The following is a 21674-nucleotide window of genomic DNA, read 5'->3' as shown; positions in this document are numbered from 1 at the left end:
GCCGCTGGCGCTGAGGGCGGCGCGGAGGCGGCGCCGGGCCGGGCCGGGCCGGGCCGAGCGAGGGGAGCGCCGGGGGCTCCGCCGGCCCTTCCCCGTCCCTTCCCCGTCCCTGGGCAGCGCTTCCCTGCGGGAACCCGCGGCATGGAGCCCGCGGGCCTTCCCACCAAGGAGTTGAGGTGAGGGAGTGGGCGCGGGGCTGAGGGCGGCGGCTCCGAAGAGTGGCCCCCAAGCGCTTGCGTAAATTAGCGAAACTTGTGTGTGCGCGCTTATTCAGCGCAGAATTAAACAAATTGGCGGCGTTGCGTAGTCATATGAAATAGAGGAGAAAAGCTGATTTTCTGGTTTGGAAGGTCGGTACTGGAGTGGTTCAGGGAGCTTAGGGGGCATTTCTGGGTGTTGGGATTCCCCGGAGCTCTGTTTGTGTGTGATGAGGGCACTTCTGTCATGTCTCGAACTTGTCACTTTCCACGAGGAAGAAAAAGCTTGAGTAAACACTGAGCTTCTGCTTTTACGGTGTTTTAACGATGTGTCTTCGCTCTCTGTCGGTGTCCCGTCTGGGCTCGATTCCCTACAGAAACCTGCTTAGATGGGATTTGGGTAACAGCCTGTGACAGGAAAATTGAAACAGCCAAACTAACGAGCTGTCATGAGCTCAAATATCTTAAAAATCCTTTGGAGGCTTTACTATGAGCACTGTGACCCTGAGAAATTTCTCCGCTATTGAGTCACTTGAGGATTAGCAGCGGTGATGCTAAATAACGACTTTAGTAGGTTGCTGGTATTTAGGACAGTGTTTGTTTCTACCTCCGAGATCTGTGTTTTTTGTCAGTACTGTGGTCACTGGGCACCTTGAAGAACTGAATTTCTGTCTGTAATGACTGATGTCTTCCAACATGATTTCAGTTTTGTTTAATCAGGTAATTGTCTTACAAAATTAGTAACTGGAGAGCGTTCCCCAGTGATACATCTCCGGTGGCAAAATTAGATCTGCAGCCTACCTACTTTTTTTCCCCCTAGAAATTTGTTTTGGAGAGCTTTTGTGTGACTTCAGCACAGTCTTACAAAGATACATTATTAGTGAGGGAAATTATGTATCACTTTAATCTATTGTGGAAGGTTGTTTTCCTGCTTTTCTGTGCACATTTCTGTGCACATCACCTTGAGCAGGCAGTTGATTGTGGGATAAAAACACAGCCTTAATAATGGGTACTTGATGGGATTCACTAATTATCAGTGTTTATAAGGTCATGATAGAACTCTAAGATGATGGAAAATTAACAATTTATTATTTTTTAAGCCTGTCTGTTGTGTAACACAACTGACAATAAAATGAATCTCTTTTTAGAAGCTCTGTTACTGAAATAACCACTTTGTAAAGAAACAATGCTGTGATGTGAATGTTGAGTCAGTGGCTTTGCTTGGTTCTGATCAGAACTTTGCATGTTTTGGAGCTGGAGATTACATTTCTCCTTGCCTGCAGACAGGCACATGATCCATTCAAACCGACAATAAATTCTTTTAAACCCTGAGCTCGTCGAATTAACCACATTAAATCTATTATGAAAAAAACAATTCACTGCGTGTGGTACACCGCGATTGCAGTTTTTGTAACAACCCAGCGAGTGCGCTGGGAACACCACAGGTATTTTTTTTTTTCCCCCAGCATTGCTGCACCTACATTTATCCTTTTGTGTTGGAAGCAATGCTGAATCCCACAAGATCTGGAAATCCCTTTTCAATCTCTTGATTTTAACTGGCCGGTCCTTCAGGGCGTAGCTCCAGCTTGGAGAGCAGATGGCCTCGAGCAGCGAGGACGCATTTCAGCACTGCGAGGGGCTCTCCCTGAGCGAGCCGGAGAGCGGGGCCAGCCTCCGCAGCCGCTCGGCCAGCCTCAGCAGCACCGGCTCCAGCGGCCGCCTGCAGCTCCGCCACAGGGTGGCCCAGCTGATGGCCTGCGTGGAGGACATCAGCTCGGATGACGAGATCCACGAAGAAGTGTCTCGCACCCTGGATGAAGCTTTCCTCATCTGGGGGAAAAAGCTGAAGGATAAGCGGCAAGAATTCAGGTTTTGCTGCCTCCAGTTGGTTGTTTTCGTGGTGGTGTCGGGGCCTGGCAAAATGGATTTCTGGTTGATGGAAAGAGATAGAAGTTCTGTGGGGAAATTAGAATGTTCTTAGAGTTGGTTGCCTGTCCCCATTTCAATTTTAGCACTGTATTTTTGTGGTTTCTGTTTGTTTTTAGACTACACTTAGTTACCTGGAATGTGGGCACAGCTTCTCCCCCTCCTGATGTCACGGGTTTACTTCAGCTCAACTCGACGGGCCCCACCATGGATATGTATGTTATAGGGTGAGTGGTATTAAAGAACTTGCTTTATGAGTTTATTGCAAACTTGCTGGGTCTCAGCATGGTCTGTTTTGGGCAGACTGATGTGAATCACTGCCTGGGAGATGGTTTAACACTATTGCTACTAGAGGGTGAAGACTAACGTAGCCTAACTAACAGGGGACTAACTTAGAGATTATTTATACCAGTTAGCTGCTGCTATGTGGTGACAGAATGCAGAATATCTTTTTTCTAAACATGCAAAAATTTTGGGCTGCTGTTTTTTTTTTTGTTAGCATGTTCATTTTGATATGAAAGTTATTGGAAATTCAGCATGTTTTAAGGGAATTGGTGCAAGCTTGTTAGGCACAATCTGCCACTGAGTTTTCCAAACTAGGCTGGAATTCTGAAGTCCTAACAATCAGGTTTTTATAACACATCTTGAGTCTGGCATAGGCTTAAACTCTACCTTCAGGTGTATATAACCTCCTTTAATTTTGTCAGATGTGTCAGATCTGTGTGTGGGTTAAACTGCTTGAATGAGAAACTGAACAGAAAGAAATTTCTGAGGTCTTTGTTCTGCAAAGTTCCTATAAATTCTGTCCAAGCCAACTGGTGCAATGTGAGTAATTGTGATGTATTCAGCTTACAGGAGGTGAATTCAAAAATCACAAATTTTCTGTCTGACTTGGCATTTGATGATCCATGGAGCATTTTTTTCATGACTGTCTTGTCTCCCTTGGGATATATCAAGGTAATTATTCACACCACTCTTAAGTGTCAGAGCACTGAAGGAAAAGTCTTAATTTTTTTTCCTCAGATTATCCATAAAATATAAGTTGATGGTGTTTTCGCAGGTGTCTGTCATTCCATAGGTACACATATGTTAGAAATGATTCTTCATCACACCCGTGTTTTCCTGTTTTTCATGTGATGTGAACTCATACTGAACAGCATATTTCTTGTGGCCACAATATCTTTATCTCTCTCTTGTTTGTAGAAAAGTTTTTTGCTCTGTGCAATATTGGGGAACTGTATTGTGATGCTTCTAATGTAGTCTTGCACTATAAATATCCCAAGCAATGGCAGTGATTTTCATTAAGATTGGTAAGGCTCTTTTATTTGTTTTTTTTCTCTTTTTCCAGTTTGTTTGCAGGTGAAAATAAATTGCACGTGTGTAAAACAGGATTTTAGTGGGTGTATATATTTACATGAGGACTTAATTTTTGGTTGAAGACCTATAACATTTTATGAGAATTTAAATTATAAGATTTTGGGGTAATATCAGAGACGTAAGAGCAGCTAAAGTACTTGCTATTTTAATAATGCCAACAATAAACATAGGAAGATATCCTGAATTTCTCTAGTAAAGAGAAATTAAAAGCCTTTTGTAGTGATTTTTCTGAACCAAGCACTATTTCGGGCTGATTTTGCTGAGGTGATTGCATTATCTGCATGCTAATCAGACTCAGTAGTTGTGCTGTTCTTTTAATTGTAACTAAACAAAACAAAGGACCCACTGGGAATTACAAAAAGGAAAAAACCCACATTGTTCACTCTGGTCTAAGTCATTGCTGATAAAAATTCAAAATCTGGCCGTGGGCTGATATTCAGGCCCTGTATACACAGAGTTAAAAGAATTCCTGCTGGTACGCCTGGCTGATTTTGAATTCTAATTTATACCAGAGGCAGTTTGGAGCACACTAATGAATGGATGCTGCCACCTGATGGCTTTCAGCAGGACTTGATTAGCTCTGGTAATAAGGGGGAGCTGTCAGGAAGGGTCAAAATCAAACCAGGCAGCAAGGAAAGGTTATCCCAGGACTCAGACAGGAATTTGGCTGAGCAGGGGAGGAGCGTTTACCCCTTGGCTGACCTGTGATGAGGTTGGGTGTGGAGGGAGAGGTGTCATCCTTGGGACATTCTGTCCCCTCAGTAACAGGGTCTGTTTTCAGAGTGTTCAATTGGTCACAGTCAATTCTTCCACCATCCAAGGATCGTGTTCCCTCTGTGCAAGGGCTTTGCTTTTGGCTCTAAGGGCTGGTGGGACCGGTCCCAGCAGGGGAGGGGTCAGTGCCTTGTTGTGTTCAGGTCCTGTGGCTCTTGAGAAATCTCTGGGGGCTGGCCACAGTGGGGTGAAAAAAAGGAAATAAATAATGAAGGGACTGGAAGATCTTGGTACTTCATGAATGTAATTATGGAAAGAAGAATGCTGACTACTAAAATATTTATGCATCATTAGTAATTGCAGTCCATTGTTTCAGTATTCTGTGTGGTATTTTGTTGGGTTCAAGGACAATGAAAACATTAAAATATATTCTTAAATAATTTAATTGTGTAGCTAGGGAGACAAAGGAGGAATTCTGTTTTAAATTTTGGGTTGATTTTTTTGTGCTTCTCCAGCAGTTGTATAGTCAGTTTTATTCTAACATAGTCTTTTTCTAAATTAATCCAGCATAAAATTGAGCTACAGTTAATTTCAGTATTTCAATGCCTGTATTTTAAATCGAATCATAATCATTAAGACACAATGAATTTTGTGTCTTATGCCAGGATCATTGTAAAGTCCATAAATGTTCAACGAAGGACATCTTTATTAGACTATTTCCACACATACAAACCAAAAAAAAGCCCAAACCACAAAAACCTTGTGCCTTATGTGCTCTCTAAGTGTTTGGTAAATCAGTTTTTACAGGCACTGCAAGGCAGGAGCTTCTGCTATTTGCAGCTCATTGTTTTTGCAGATGCCTGGAATTGACTGCTGTGCTTTTGAAGGCATTTAGAATATTTAATGATCCTGCTCAAGGCTGCTTCAGTTGGAAAAACTTGCTGCTGTTGGAGGACTTGTAGGTGTGAGTTATAAAGCTTTTAGGTGAAAAGTAAAGGATTTGGTCCTTCATGAACAGGATTGTTAAAGGCAGAAACAAGAGGCTGGTGAGGCAGAAGTCTTTAAAAAGGTTTGGGCAGGTGCATATTTTGAGGTCGACTTCAGGTTAAAATCTAATGTTAGAACTGTGTTAATTAGCAGAGGAATTGATCAGATTTGTTTATAAGAAATATGTTTTTCACAGCACTGAAATGAGTCTGCATTTACTGCGTGCCAGTATTGAGGCCAGGCTTGGTGAGGGAGTTGCACGACTTCTGCTGTGGCCTTCTTCACCTAAAGCTTCTGTGAAGTAAAGCCAAGGAACTCCTGGAAATGACCATTCCTTCTTTTCTATCTCCCCAGCTCTCCTCAGTTCGCATGCAGGGGCTGCTGCTGCTGATTTTTGTGAAGCACGTGCACCTTCCCTTCATCCAGGACATCCACACCGACTACACCCGCACAGGCCTCTATGGCTACTGGGTAAGGACTGCCTGAGGGGTGCTTACCTGCTCACTGCTGCTGCTCTGTGCTTCTCTATGGGTCCCTGCTGGGGCAGAGGAGATGTGCTTTAATTACAAATTCATAACCTGACAAGCAGACTCATTTGTTTGAACCTCTTGTGCAGCCCAGACCGTAATTTCAGATTTCAGTTTATTTGCTGATACGCAACAAGTTGTGTAGAATGAAATTGTACTGATTGCAAGATTTAAAAGGTTATAGGTGGTGTTAGTTACATTTGCGGGCACTGACTGCAGTTTCAGGGAATGCTGTTCATCTTCCATCCCAGGGGAACAAAGGAGGAGTCAGCGTCCGCATGTCCCTCTTTGGGCACACGATCTGTTTCATGAACTGCCACTTGCCCGCTCACATGGAGAACACAGAGCAGCGCCTGGATGACTTCGAGAAAATTCTGGAAATGCAGTTTGAAGGAGAGGATATTCCAAGTCCCTTGGATCATGAGTGAGTTGTTCACTCAGTTCTGTGGTTTTTTTATCTGTTATAGGGTGAACTCTTGCACTGAAGAGTTTTGGGTTTGGATTTTTGTCCATCATTTTGTTTTAAATTGCCCTTCAGCCTTGACCCTGAACCCTGGGAGCATAGGATAACCTGAGACAGATGTCTGTTTTACAAGACTGTTCTTTTCCATTCTCTATTTACATTCATTTGTTGGCACATAGACTGTACATGTTATACAGGAAAGCTTTAGAAGCTAAAGACTGTTTATACCAAAAATCTTTTAGGTTGCTGTTAATGTTCAGAGATGTCAGATGCAGAAGAAGTTAATATTCAGGCAGTAATAAGCAAGCAGCAAGAATGCAAGGGACTTAATTTACTGTTTCAATACTTCGAATTTTTTTTTTTTTTTTTGTTTAGCAGCAGGTTTTCCCTGTGTAAGCTTGTCTATAACTACTTAATGTTTGTGTTTAACTACTTAAGCTGTTTGCATTTAGTAATAAAAGTGATTAGATCGCCTAATTAGTGTAATGGCTAATATTCTGTCAAATTTTCCCTTGAGTTAATAGATTCATATAAATCTTCCTTGTTTGACGCATCTTGGTTTGGTTTTAAGGCTTCTCTTCTGGTTTGGAGACCTAAACTTCCGGATAGCAGATTATGGGATACACTTTGTCAGAGAATCAATCAGTAACAAGCGTTTCAATCTGCTCTGGGAAAAGGACCAGGTGGGTTGGCTCAGTTCTCTGGGGGTTTGGGTTTTGGTTTTAATGCACACAAACTCAACGTGGTAGTTAAATTACACCTTGAGCTTCTAACTTCTGTTAAAGAACACAAATTCAGAGCAGTCATGAGGTGGAACATGAGGTGGTCATAAGCCCCAATTAACTGAAAACTTTTTTTGCTTTTGTGCAGTTTCTTACTCATTTACAAATGTCATGTTTGACTGGAGATTTCTCTGAACTTCATATTTTGTCAGTTGTTACTCACCTTTATCCTCTTCTCCCAGGAATTCTTTTTAAGACAGCCTTATTCTGGATGTTTTGGGTAGAATTTCCTCTAAACTTTTAGATAGATTGTGTCAAGTTCTGGCTGTAACAAACAGGCCCTTCTAAATTTACCTTGCCAGTGTTATACTGACTGCAATGTTGAATTCTTGGAAGATCCTTCCCCAATCATCCTTTAAGCTCTGATTTTTTTTTTAACAGAATCTTTAAAAGTTACTTTTTATTTCTGCAGTTAAATATGGCAAAAAATCAGGAAGAATTTCTGAAGGACTTCAAAGAGGGTCCTCTGCAGTTTAAGCCCACCTACAAGTTTGACCTTGACTCGGAGGTCTATGACACAAGGTAAAAGATAAAATGAGTTTAGATGTGGAATATGAGAATGAATGTGGTGCTTGGTTAAATATTACTGCAGTAATCAGCAAACTTGAATTTCCTGTGTGTACTGGGGTTGTTGAGCTGTTCTGTCAGGCTTGGATTGATCAAATCTGAATAAATGAATATTTTTGGCTGAAGAAGCTGGGGTCTGCTGATTGTATGAGGGAAGTAATGAAACAACCCAACTGACTTTTGGAAAGATCAAATTAAGAAAATAAACGAGTGCTTGTTTAAGCTACTTTTGGTTTGTTCTTTCCTACTAGAAGTGCTCATTGGTTGTCAAAAAGGAGCAAAGAATAATTGTTGGTCATTTTTGCTTCCCTTCTTTGTTTAAGCATTTCATTTAATATGCTGGTATTTGAAAATTAATGTATAATTTACTTTATTGATTATTTTAAGTTGAAGATGGAGTATCTTAAATTTCCAACGTTTTTCTGTGATATTAAAGTCTGTGTGTTAAGTATTAGTCTTATGTTTCCACAGAAGGATAAGTTCCTGTCAAACAGGGTTTTGTACTGATCTTTTTCTTTGCTTCCAGAGAACAGAAGTCCCTGTTTTGGTTTAAGTAAGAAGAGAACTTTCTGAATTTTGTAGTTTTTTTTAATATTTCAGAATCAAAGCAAGGCTCCATCTTAGCTTTTGCTTTGATTTTTTGTGAAATATTTGAAAATCAGATGACAGCTGATTTTCTTTAGGGATTTTCTTAACCTGTCTGAAAGCTGAAGTGTTATCTACTCTGCTGTTGCACTTAATATTGGAAGTTTATTCATGTGGACCCAAAGACATTTTGCTTCCTAATTTAATATAATGAGATATAATGGGACCAGCAGTAAATCCACCTGACAAAAAAGACTTAAAATAATCCAACCTGGACATTTTACAAATGATTCATAGCCTGGTTGTCTGTATTGGCTGGTTTAGAGAACAAAAAGTGTGGTTACACATTCTGCGTGCATCCTGCTGCTGTTCAAGCTACCAGAGAGACTTTGCTCAGATGGGGTGACCAGCAAGACCTCAAGGCAAGCACCCTGCAAAAGTTGCTTTTACTGAAGCACAGAAAATTTTATTTTTGATATTCCTTCAGTGTGAATTCTGAGGGTTTGCCATCTAATACTCCATTTTCTCTAAAACAGTGAGTGTTTTACCTTAAGCTGTTCTTTTGATATTTTCCTGCACAGCAGAGCAGACATCTGGCATCTCCTAAAGATTTCTGTCTGTTTATAGAATTACTGCAGTAAGTGGGATAAGGGCCCTTAGTAATTTCAAATCTTTCCACTTTAATAAAGGTAGGAAGAGGTACAACAAAATTATGTTGAATATTGAAGTAAATGGCCTTGGTTTTGATATTTCAACTGACAGTTTTCCTTACATATCCTGCTTTTAACTTTCATAATCCAATCCAGTCCATTCTAATTCCTCTTCCATAGGGTATGATCTTTTCTCCATTTCAATTTGAAGTGATCCACCCATCCAGAGAGTTGCTGTTAAGCCTTCCTCCCACTACAGAGAGAACCACAGAGGGCTCATGTCTTCTGGTGTAATTGATATGGTATAAAAGGAAACTCTGCATTGTGATAACAGTTTGATGTATAGTACAGTTGCAGGCACAACTCCCTTGATGATGGAATTTTGAAAGCCTGTTGTTATGAGACAGCAGTAGCTTGCAAACCTGAAATGCAGGCTGGTACAATTTAGAGGAACTTGTAAATAAAGCATTGCTGTGGCACCTGTGATTATCATAAGCTACCCAAGTTTGTCCTGTCTTGTGTTGTTGAAAGAAACTTGCTCTCAAATATTTTTAATAATTTCCAATGTCATTCAGACTCTTCCTACATATTCCTTACATTTACACCCTCATTTCTCAAAATATCTGTATGTTTGGAACCTGGGGCAGTTGTTGTATTATCTCTAAATTCATGCATGTTTTTACAGGGTTTTAGGAGAAAGTATCATTTCCTGTATGAAGCCAACTAACCCACTGAAACGTCCTTCTCCCCTTCATTTTACTCCTCTTTCAGAAAGCCATGATCTGTGCTGAATGAAGTTCAAATTAAGGAAATGTTGCTTGTAAAACACATTAATCAGAGCTGTAAAATGAAGCTTGAGTATGATTGCCTCCTTTTATTAATATGTATCTCATAGTCTTTGGAATCTGAGTAGATTTTGCACAGCATTCTTAGCTTTTGGCAACTTGTTTCTCTGCTCATTTCACTTTTTACCTTACATTTTGCAGTGAGAAGAAAAGAAAGCCAGCATGGACAGATAGAATTCTATGGAAAGTGAAAAATCTCAGCGAGGTTGCATCAAAAGAAGGCGAATTCCCTGAAGAAGAGAACCCAATTTCTGTTACTTTGAATAGCTATGTCAGTCACATGAGCTATGGCATCAGTGATCACAAACCTGTCACAGGAACTTTCACACTTGAGGTGCTGTCCCAGTTATGTTGTTAAGAAAAAGTTTGTTTTACTTAGTGTTGCCTTACAGCAGCTGATTTCCTAAACCATAATCTCTGTTTCATTTTGATCATAGTGAAGGCAGCAAATCGCTGTCAGGTTATTTCCATTCAGTTAAAGAATCCCACAGGTAGCAATTGTAGCAGAGAATAACTTGAGAAGAATAACTGAAAGAATGATAGGCTTGACTGAGTTTAAACTCTGGTTTTTTGTGTAGATGAAGCCTCTTGTCTCAGATCCCATGGTCATGCTGCATCCTGAGGGTGAGTGGAGTGCAGAGCACGATGTTCTCATCCGCTACTCTGCGGCGCCTGAACTCCCCAGCAGTGCTTGGGACTGGATTGGGCTCTTCCAGGTAGTGTTACCTCATTGTGGCTCTCCAGCAAAGATGGGGAATGTGACTGGAGGAGGTCCTTGAGAGTTTTAGAGCACTGATTCCTGCTAGGGCAGAACTCTGTGAAATAGCTGTGTCCTTGATTAGTTTCTGTGTGATGACAGTTTAACTCTACAGCATGGGAGTTCTTCCACACCCTTTAAATTCCCTGCTAAGGTAATCTTGTTTATTGAAGCAAAATGTTGCAGAAGCTGTGGAAAGGAGTTGATGCAACAAAAATAAAAGTCAGTGGAAGGGTGGGAGAATAGAGGAGTCCCACCCTCTCAGAAACAGATGTGTCCGTGCCCCCAAAATGTTTGATCCTAAGAGTGTTTTAATTACTTCCGTGAAACAGTAAACATCTCTCACAATTTTGTTTTTCATGTAGTATGGCTTTTGTTTCCATCAGGAAGCTGATAGTGTGTATCTTTCTCTGCAGGTGACTTTCAAGCATGTGAAGGATTATGTTACTTATGCTTGGGTGGAAGATGATGAAGTTTCTTCCAGCAAAAACAGCAAACAGGTCAGTTGCATTTCTTTCTAATGTAGTTTTCCATAGAGTAGCATTTGAGGTCTGTTCCATATCCCCTTCCCCTCAGGGGTTCTGTATCCTCTTCCCAGTTGAAGCTAATTGGGAACAATATTATAGTTTAAAATCCCTCTTCCTAATTCTTCCCATTGAATCTTTTGGTATCTCTTTAAAAACTGCTGTCTGCTACAAAGCCTTCTAGCAGTGATTACCTAAAGTGATTTAAACAAAAAAAAAATCTTATTTTGATGCAAATGATAAATATTTTTATTTATATAAAAATATAAATAAATATATTGATATATTTATAAATATATCAATAGTTATCTGAACAAATAGAAGCTGGAATTGGGAACGGTGGCTCCTTGGGACAGGAGCAAACCAAGCTTGTGGAGTGCTCTGTTGTTGCCACCAGGAGGCACCTCCACTCCCTCTGCTGCTCTCTGGCTTTGGCCCTTCCCTTCCAACCACTCCGGGTCTCTTCTCTCTTGTCACTGAACCAAGCCAGTCTGCTGACATGGTGAAGCATATTCCTTCTCCTCCCTGATTTAATTTTCAGATGATTTCCTGAGTTATTTTTGTCTCCATCCGTTTTAGCTTACGTTTTAAAACGTGCTTATAAATAGCAAATAGTGATTTTGATGGTGTACTGAAGGGCTTTTTTGTAAACTTCTTTTTCTGTGGAAATTGCTCATTGCCTGTTCTTATTCTTGCCAGGTTTACATGAGTGCTTCAGAAATACCCAAGATGGGAGGAGAATTTTTGCTTTGTTATTATAGCAATAACTTGCAGTCAATAGTTGGCATCAGTGAACCTTTTCAGGTAATACATTAGGAAACACTGATTAATGTTGGTGTGATTTTTTTTTTCTTTTTTATTACTTCATTTGTTTTCATATGCATCTGAACATAACTGTATTAATCCTTGGCAGCAGAAGGAATTTTAAAAAGGATATGTCCTGGCTCAAAAGAATTTGCTGATGTGCTGAAAGACTCTGAGTAACTGTTACAGCATCACACAGCAGTGAAACAAGACAGGTTTCTCTCCCTCACTGTTAGGTCCCTAGTTTCTGTAAAGATGACAAATCAAGTGCTGCCAAAATTCTGGCAGGTTGTAAGTGAGCTCTTGGTGCTCCATTCTGTGATTTGCACCCAAAGGTTTCCTGTAAATTGTTGCTTGAATTTGGGAAGGATGAGACAGCTGGACTGAAGTTATTTAATTACCAGGCTCTGTTTAATTTCTGCAGGGATGACTTAACCTGCCCAAACAAGATGAACTGACCAAGCATTGCTGTTTCTACACAAGCACTGTTTTTTCCAGAATAATTTTGTTTGTGCATAATTTTCCATGCTGTCATGGCTGTGCTCATGTGCTGGGGAATCTTTGAAATAGGAATTCTGCATTGTTGGTGATGAGGTTGAAGGGGTTTTAGAAGACTATGAAACCTCAGTGTCTTAGGGGATATAATAATGAAAGTTCCTGGCTGGCTGGTATCTCATTTCTATTTTATACTATTATAAATTTTTTTAGGTATTCTGTTCCTGTGTTTCTCTGTATGGTTGAGAAAGATGGTAGAATGGAGTATTTGTGATATCTCTGAGCTCAGTATCTATCAGAGATTCTGCAGAATTGTTGCTTTTATTTTTGCATGACATTTAATGTTTTGATATCACTATAGTGGATTTTTACTAGATTTTTTAATCTTCTCAATTTTTAGCAAGCGTGACAGACTTCTTTATATAATGGTATGGATAATACAGAGCAACATGATACTTTTGAATTGTTAATTTGATTTTTATCCTGTTTTTCTCCTAGATTCAGCCTAGCCAAACACCAGTAGAAAAGGATGTGCCAGAGGAGGAGAGCAGTTTGCTGCAGAAAACTGACAATCCAGAATCAGATGGTGGTTTTGAAAATAGAAAGAGCATTTAATGGTCCTGGTTCAGCAGTCTGATGATTCTTTATGTCTTAGTGATTGTAAGCTTTTGCTCTTAGAAGATGGAGTAAGACAGGTAGGAATGTTCAGAAACTTTGGAAGCTCATAGAAGATAATTTATTGTGGAAATGGTTAATTTTATTCTGGGGAGAGTAACTCTCTTGCACTGGATGAGAACTGTAAAATAACACTTAGGAAATGCTGTATGTTTTAAGGTGATAGACATTTCTGATGCAATGATTTAACCTAAGGAAGTTGCAATGTTTAATAGGTTTATAGGCTTGTTCCTTTTTTTGTAGAGGATATTTTATTTACAAAGCAATATTTAGTATGCTTTAACCACTTAATAATTGATTTCCAAATTTTGATTTTAAATGAAGTTATTTAAAAATTATTTATTAGATACAGCTAGTTAGCTTGTTTTGAAATCTTATTTGACTTAGAGATATAAGCTAATTACGTTTTGGGAAACAACAGTGACAACAGGTCACATGAAAAACAAAATCTTTGGAGTGCGTAAAGTCTCCTTTGGTAGATCCTTCTCTTCATGCCTTACTGAAGAAATCTTTGTAGGCTTTTCAATTTCTGATTCTTCCAAATTGAAATACGTTTATCAAAATGCACTATTCATGATTTTTTAAATTCTTATTTTATAAAACAATTAAGCAATTTGCCTATTGCCTTTACCCCCCTTATTAAAAAACATAAACTCATTTTTATACCAGTCCCTGGCTTGGAGTGAGCCAGGATCCCACAACTTCTGAGGAAAATTGCAGAAGTTGAGAAATGCTTTAGCATAGATGAGCAGCCCATGGTTGATGATTTGGCATAATCTTGGAAAACTGTAAATTTCTTCAATTTATAGCAATCAGTCTGCAAACTTTTTGTTTTTCTAGAGGTGCTCAGACCTTTCTGTATCCTGTGCACTTGTGGGTGGAGATGGAATAGAAATTTCCTGTACCTTTATGAACCTGAAAGGTAGTTAGCTTCTGAAAAGGTCTTGCTTCTTGATGAGGAAATAGAGATCTTTGGAAAGGATAGGAAAGGACACCAACATTCCCCAGAATCTCAGTCTGCAGTGCTGGGACAGAGCACTTTGAGTCTCCCTGCTCTGTACCCACAGCTCCCTCCCAGGTGTGGTGAGCAGTTAGTCACTCCTCACTGGCACAGGGATGGAAAAGAGCAGGTTTGGTTCAGGTGGAAGAGCAAAGGGTGTTGGGATGTTCATGCTGGAATTCTGCTTCAGAACTGAGTGGATTCCTTTTCGCTCTTTTTCTCAAAGCCTTATTTTTTTCAGGGTTGTTTTGAAATAGAAAGTTAATAGCTTGATAGGATATTTGTTTTGCTTTTATCATTCACTGTATAAAACCTTTTGAGGTTCAGGTGGCTGTGTCCTTTCGAAGCTCTGGCATAGGTTAGGTAGTTGCAGTGGGCTTTAGGAACACTTGGCCTCTTTAGGTTTTAGTTGTATCTCAGCTTGATACTTAGTGTTGGGAATACTTGGTGAGTAGTGAGGGCAGGTTCAGAGGATACTGTGTTCATTGCATGGATTAACACTGCCTTGAGGTTTACAGTTTGTACATTCCTGTTACACTTTGGAACCATATTAGAAACAATTTTCCCATTTATACTGGTCTCCCAAGAATTTATTTTGCACTGAATCTTCTCATGGCAGTTTGGGCATCAGACAAACCCCTGCTTTGAACTGCAGTACCTCTTGCAGTTCCTGAGTTCTGCTCTATCTCTGGTTTCACTCGTGTAACTCTGACCATTCTCCATGCAAGGAGATTCTGTGGAGACCCCAAAGAGCAGTGGGCTTTAAATTCCAGACCACAGCTGCAATTTACTGTGGACCAAGATCCAGTTTCTTGTAAGCAGGGTACATCTGCTGGGCAGGAGCAGCTCAGACCCTCTTGGTAGGGGCGAGACACTCGAGATGCTTTGTGTTTGTGGGAGCTGAGAACCCTCTGTCACTGGACACAGAAGCTGCATTTTGTAAACTGATCCTTTGAACCACGGGACTTCCCGGAAAATGCCCCCAAGCAGCTGGGATTGGAGCTGCTTGTGTGTAAGGAGGATGCTGCACTGAACTCTGCACTTCTTTCTTCAGTATTATGCACACAGAGGCACTTTTGTTTACTACTGTTACCTATGGTAGCTTTTCAAACTATTCCATGACTTGTAATGATGCAATTTCTGATGAAATTTATCTTTTCTTAGAACACCTTTAATTGGATGTTATAATCACTGGAAATGTTTTTATACTCATGTGTTTTTCTTTTCATGTACCTCTGAAATAAATCCTGGCAGTGAAGTGTTGTGCATGGCCTCTGTTAATTTGAGAAGGATCAGGCTGGTTTGGGTGGGGAGGATTAATTTGTCACCTTTCTCCAAGGAACTTGTTTTGGTCATGTTTGAGGCAAAAAGTATTTTAGAAGGAAATCAGTAACACCCTATGGTAGGGCTTGGGCTGCAAAAGAAGAGCAAGGATAAATGCTATTTTTCCTTTGGACAAAGCAGATTAATCTATTTTTTCCCAGTTTCAATGAATCCAGTGTTAAATGCTCTTGTGGTTTTGCAGTTTCTATCCCTCTTCCCCATTGAGGTTTTGACATTTTCCTTGTAAAAATGCCCAGACCACTTGACATTGTTTCTTAATTTTTGAGAACAGGTTCTTCTAATTTCACTTTTTCACAGTGAATTTTTCATGGTGTGATTTGAGTGTCTCTTTTGCCTTTATGAAAGATCTGCTAAGTTATGCATTGTATCTTAAATGTTGTATATTTTAATATAAATTTGCACTCTATTTCCATCTAAGGATAGCTTTTCCTAACTCCCTGCTGTTGGAGAATTAATTTTCAAAAGGGAGCTATATATCCCAAGGAATGTTATCCAATCTAGCCTCATTTAGCTCCCATATATTTCTGATTGCTGGCTAACCTCAGGATGTGCAGTATATCATTGCACACAGATAGTACAGCTCTGTGTAAACAGGAAATATTTCTAAGATGTCTTGCATGTTTGTGAGACCCTAAAAATACGTCCTGATAAAGACCATTGTTTCTACTACCACTGCTTCCTTCTCTGCTCTTGGACACCGAGTGACACTCAGATGAACTTGTCTCAATTAATATACTGCAGTGGAAAGGCCAGTTAAACAAAGCTGGAGTTAGGTTTTCCTTGAGAGAGGAAACGATACCTTTTTTGAGATCTCTGTGTTGTTAACAGGAAACTTCCTGTGGCCCTTTCTGCCCCTGGATTTAGGAATTGCTCTTTGCACGTGATTGAGATGAAGCAATTTCTATTTAATATACAATTACTCTGGAAAATGATCTGCTCAGGAATTGAACTGCTCTGAACTTGTTTAATTGCTTCAATTTGAGGAACATCATGGATCTGTGTTTGTACATCCCACCTCCCTCTATTACAGTGGAACTGTCATCTTCCACTTACAGGGTGTCTGCAATTAAGAAGAACTTGGTGCAGCCTAGAAAGCAGCAAGAGAAATCTGTGTGGGAACAGTTGAACACAGCTTGGGAGAATCACTGGAGTCAATCAGTGAAGTGTGAGATCTGGGGATGCAAACTGGCAAGAGGAAATGCAGAGGTGCAGGAAAAATACAGAAAGTATGAATATAGGCACCACAAAAGGATGAAAAATAGAATAGCAAATGTTTTAACCTGCTAACCATGCTTTGAAACTGGCAGTTCTCAAGTACAGCAGCTCTGGTAGGGAATGCTTCAGCATCATTTGTCAAGTTCTAATTGCATTGTAACTGTGTGGTTTTACAGCTCAGGCTCATCAGAGACCACACTCTGCTCCTCTATGCCCTTTTTTATTTTGTTCTTTTACATTTTTTCCTCCCAGCTTCTTTCTGCTGTCTTCACTTTTTTTTTCCCCTCTTACCACTCACTTGTAGCCCATTTTCAGAAGGTTTCTTTGCACAAAATTCTGGTATCTGCATCACAGGAGCCTTTCCACTAACACAACTTTGGTGTTCTGACCATTGTGATTTCTCTCCATGGAAAGGGGAGATAAATCAGGCTGGGTATTGCTCCTTATTGCTGAGAATAGGGTGGGTTTGTTTAGGGAAGTGACAGTGTTGGATTTTTAAATGTGATAAAATCTAATTTTTTTAGTAGAACTCTGTATTGGGAATTAAGTGCTCAAGGAAACAACTGTTGGACTGGAACAATCTTGTGTATAACAGCTAAGGAAGCATAAGACTAGTTCCAGATATGAAACACGGAACCTTTCTTTGCAGTTGCTGAACAGAATTGTGTTACCTGTATCTGCTCTGGAGTGGCCAGTGCTTGTTAATCTTATTAATTATTCTTGTTAATGCTTTTTTGGCAAGCATTATCAACTCCAGTTGGTTTGTAGCAGACTTGAAAATTCAAATTTGGCTCTTCCAAGAAGATAGAAGGAATTCTCTCCTCAGCAAATCTTAAAATACCTGAAATTTAGACTAATTTTTTTCCCCCAGTCACAGACAGGATATGTGATATCTTTTTATGGAAGGTAATAGGTCTGGCCACTCCATTAATGGATGGCATGATAATTGTAAAGTTCTGTAATTGCATTTAAACCAGCATTCACCAGATTATTTTTCTGCTATTTGCAGGAATTTTCATGCAGTAACATGCCAATTAATTTCCTTTGCCGTGATTAGTTAGCTACTCAAGGACTCAATTAATAATGATTCCGTTCTGCAGCAGTTTGCAGAACTTCCTGTAGTTACCATGGGAGCAATCAGGGTTTACTATTGCTTGCTCTTGGAGGCAAAGATGAAGGATTTTTTTCTGCACAAAATCTCTTGGTAGATTTTTGAAGTCCACCATGGGATTGTTTCGTGCCAACACCTCTGAAACAGCATCCGCAGCGACCTGACTTTTCTGAGCCCAGTGGGACAGAAATGGAACAACTACAAAGTTGGAGGCAATAAACACAAACATAAATTTAGGCTTCTTGGAACTGTCATGGCACGTTGGAGTGAGTGGAAACCAGTCTTGAACTTCATTGTTTCAGCTCACACCTAACACTTGGTATAAATACAGAGGTTCATCTTTTCCTCTCACAACAGGGCTCTGAACCAAAGGCTGCACTTAGTCAAAGCTGGCTGCTGCTGCACACTGAAACCAGAAGTGTCCATAAAGAATAGAGGGATTTAGTGACTTTCCTTGGGAAAATGGAGCTGCAGATTGAACGTGTTCCTACAGGAGAAATCATCCGCGTGGTCGGGCGCAAGGCAGAGCGCAGGACTGTAAGCCTGGCTTTTATTGTTCTCTGTCCCCTCCTGGTACTGTTGGTTACACAATAACCAACTTAGATCTGAACTGAGCAATTCCAGGGTAATAATGGAAGGGTTTGCAAGGCTGGTTGGTCATTGGAGTGACTGGAGCTGTGCTGTGAAGAGTTTTTTCTCTCTGGGATGGAATTAGTAGCAGTGAAGTGAGTGGGAGTTCAGAAAATCATTAAAATTTATTTCCTGTAGAAATACTCCAGTGAACCAAAGCTGGTGTTTGGCCTGGCTGTATGAATTCTGTCAGAATTCTGGGAGCACTTTCAGACTGCAGAGGAGGGGAAAAAGCTTTGTAATAGTTATTTTGTTCCTCTTGTGTTGATTGTGCTGTCATGGGGTTCTTTCCCTGAATGTTATAGGAAGGTTCACATATGGAAAATTCAGTGGTACAGGCACATATTAACAAACTTCTAAGTACCTCAAGCAACTGACTATTCTGTTAACTTGGGACTTTATTGACTTGTGTTCAGGGTTCGTATGTAAGCAAATGGGAATCCACGAGCTGATCTTTTCTGGTTTGACATAAACAGTGGTACTTTTCTAAGAATAATTTCAGTTTTCTTGGAATTAATGGCTGCTTTGTGTGTTTTGCTTCAGAATATTTTCTATCTGCATTTGTATAATTTTTAATTAAAGGAGTCAAAGAAAAGTAATTGTGTAAAATTTAAAATGCTTGGAAGTACCTAGGTGCAACTGAATTTCTCTCTGTCATAGCTATTTAAAACCTGTTTAACAGATATTCAGCTCTGGTAGAGCCATCTTGTACTGAAGTGCACATCTGTGCATGTTGCTGCTGTTTCCTAGCATTGTCTTTCTAGTGACTAATCTGAAACTCAATCTGAAAATGAGCTGAGACATTTACTGTGTGGTTACACAGTTGTCAGGTAGAGTCATTTTACTTCAGAAAAACCCAAGAGCTCCCTCTGCCTTGCTGGGAGGGGAGACAGTGGCAATTCTGCTGTTCTTTGGTTTGCAGGAGTGTTACTGAGTTATTTGTAGTGATAACAGGGGACACCGGCAGGACTGAATTGTTGTTCCCAGGGGGAAACGTTCCTTTAAACCTTAGCTTGTGCCGGGTCCTGGAGAAGACATCAAAGAGAGAAAAGGTATCCGTTCAACTTTCTAAAAACTTTTAACCAGTTTTAACATGAAAACTTTCTATCAGGTGTTGGTGCTACATGAATGGCCAGAGAGGGGTGGTTTTAGAGAAACTTTAAGATACTTTAAACTGTTGCAGGAGTGGCAACAGCAGAGCTTTTTCACTGTTTTAGCTCAGAGCGGTTCAGGCTGTTGGAGTTCAGTGTGTAGAATTTCCTGTAGATCCTGACGAGACTGCCTCGGGTATTTCACACCTGTGTGGGATGAGCCAATCTGCTGCTCACAGCGGATGCTTACCCGAGCTCGGTGCAATCACTCCGGAGCGAACTTCACCTGCGTCCTTCCCAGGAACATGCACTTCTGATGACTCGCACAGCCAGGAGGGGCCGGTAGAATTACCACCAGCGTTCGGGGTTCGTCTCGCCCGTCTGGAGCACGCAGGTGCGTCTCATTCGGACCTGCAGCAGCCGCGGGCAGCCCGGAGCAGGTGAGGGCGGAGGCAGCGGCCCGCAGCCCGCATGCCCGGCGCTCGGACATGCTCACTAGCGGCGCGGCGCGGGCTCCCGCGGGCAGTCGGCGCCGAGGCGCTCGCGGAGCCGCCGCAGGGCCCCGAGCCGCGCGTCCCGGGGCGCCCAGCGCAGGTGAGCGGGGCCGGGGGACCGAGCGAGCGGGCGGTGTGCGCGGCCGCCTCCCGCCCGCACCGGCGGCACCGGTGTTGGGGCACATGGCTGCGGGGCGGCGCGGGGGCAGCGCCCCGGGCGGCCGCGGCTCGGCCGTTCTCCCGCAGCCGCCGACCTTCCCGGAAACTCGAAATATTCTCCACGGAAGGAACAAATGAGCGGGGTAGAGCAGCCGGCATCCTGGCGGCGGCGCGGCGCGGCTCCGGCTGCCCGGTGCGGTTGCTCGCTGCCCGGCTCCCGGGCGGTCGGTGGCCGCACTCCGGTAACGCTTCCGTGCGCGCATCCCCGCCCGAGGGGGAGCCCGAGCGGGGCCGGGCAGGGTGTGGCGGGGCTGCTCCCGGCTCCAACGTGGCCGTGACACGGCCGGGGCTCCATGCGGCTTGGCTTGCCCTTGTCAAGACAGGCTTCTTGTACATCCCGAACTTGCGTTACAGCTCCGAGCGCTGCTGGGCGTGTGAGCCGCCCTGCCGTGCACAGCGCTGACGTTCACATTGGAGGAATTCCTCCTTCTCTGCCAGCGCTTGCACAGGTGCTCCAAAGCACTTCATGGAGAAAGCTCGGTGTAGGCAGCCCTCTCTCACAGGTGGAGATGGTCAAACTCCTTAACTTCTCCAATTTAGAACACGGCTCTGAGTCCCCACTGAGGCTCAGGAGTCCCTGTCTCTAGTGCTGCTTTCCATGCCGGTTTTACCCAGTTCTAATATACCTGGAGTTAATTGTTTTAAGTGACAGTGACTCATGGGAGGAATCTGACTCTGCCTGAATAAGCGACTCATTCTAGTAACTTGAATTTTCCAAGTAATCTGGCTTGAGCTGCATTCTTGTCGTTGGGAGGATTACAGAGGAAAAGTGGTTCTGAGATACAATACAGAGATTATTCTGGTATTTAATCTCTCTCTGACAGTTGCTTGGGGCAGAAGGCTCCTCCAGAACTACTTGTGGATGGCAGCTGCTTAGTTTTTAAAAGTGACAAATGAGAAAATTTGCTTGGTTGGTGGGACAAACTATGAAAACAGAACCACATCTTAAGAGTACTTGGGGGAAAAAAGGCATTTTTCTTTCATCCCCTTTTGGAGCAATAGACAATTGCCAGTTGTCAGCACCTTTTCAAAACTTTTAGAAACTGCCTCAGGCTTATGGAACTGATGAGTTCTTAATTTTCATAGTAGGCCCTGATATGGCAACCACACTTCAGGGGTTTTAGTTTTGATAGTGGATATAATCCTGTGTTCCAGGGAGGGGCTGTGTAAATATGAATTTTGTGTTCTGCCTGGCAGGGACCAATGAAGTGCTACGCTGAACGTATGTTGTCCTAATTTATCATGGTATAAAGGATAGGTTTATTTTTTAAGAGAAAAAAAAGGTGTGAATCATAACACACTGAGGAATGAGAGATCCCATGTGAGTCAGTATCCACAGTGTGTAATTTCTGTTCTCTTCTGCATAATTAATGGTGAAGAAACTTATGATTTACAGTACATCTTCAGGATTTATTAATAACTGTAAGAGAACTTACACAGGTCCTGACAAAATGAGTCAAGCCATTTTTATTTGATCTAACCCCACTGGAGGAAGGCCAGTAAAAACTGGGGGCTGAGAGTGCTTTGTAACATTAAATACAGTGTTTCTTTCTATGAATAAGTTTAAACTCTATGGGTACTTTTATGCAAAGCTAAGATAGTCTTAGTCTTGTTCAGATATTTGGGATTTTTCTGTTTGTAGTGTCATGTTGTTTATTACTGCGTTAGGAACCATATGATTTCTAGGAATTGGAC

The 21674-nt window shown here is 41.5% G+C and overlaps 2 protein-coding genes across 6 annotated transcripts in view; both read left to right on the top strand.

The window, feature by feature from the left end:
- Positions 1–6: 6 nt before the first annotated feature.
- Positions 7–15133, top strand: INPP5K (inositol polyphosphate-5-phosphatase K). 4 transcript variants are annotated; one of them, XM_077787511.1, is made up of 13 exons: positions 7–176; positions 2243–2350; positions 2972–3080; positions 5556–5672; positions 5980–6152; positions 6763–6874; positions 7386–7495; positions 8067–8093; positions 9762–9954; positions 10199–10336; positions 10794–10877; positions 11601–11705; positions 12699–15133. In XM_077787511.1, exons 1-13 carry the CDS (start codon positions 142–144, stop codon positions 12813–12815), a joined length of 1428 nt encoding a protein of 475 aa, XP_077643637.1. In that variant the 5' UTR covers positions 7–141; the 3' UTR covers positions 12816–15133. The 4 variants fall into 4 exon arrangements, with proteins under 4 accessions (XP_077643637.1, XP_077643636.1, XP_021406695.1 ...); XM_021551020.2 differs by lacking the exon at positions 7–176 and adding an exon at positions 196–2066; XM_077787510.1 differs by lacking the exon at positions 8067–8093 and having other exon boundaries at positions 16–176.
- Positions 15134–19159: 4026 nt separating this feature from the next.
- MYO1C (myosin IC) overlaps positions 19160–21674 on the top strand; it is a 50582-nt gene continuing 48067 nt past the window's right edge. The window contains exon 1 of one of the 2 annotated variants that reach the window (XM_077787509.1): positions 19160–19227. The gene's annotated coding sequence lies outside the window, so the exon portion shown is untranslated. Of the gene's footprint in view, positions 19228–19753; positions 19861–21674 lie in introns of those variants that run through there. The other variant, XM_077787506.1, reaches the window with a different exon arrangement.

The sequence above is a fragment of the Lonchura striata genome, chromosome 20 (assembly GCF_046129695.1).
Source record: "Lonchura striata isolate bLonStr1 chromosome 20, bLonStr1.mat, whole genome shotgun sequence".
Lineage (NCBI taxonomy): Eukaryota > Metazoa > Chordata > Aves > Passeriformes > Estrildidae > Lonchura > Lonchura striata.
This window is presented reverse-complemented; position numbering and strand designations above follow the sequence as displayed.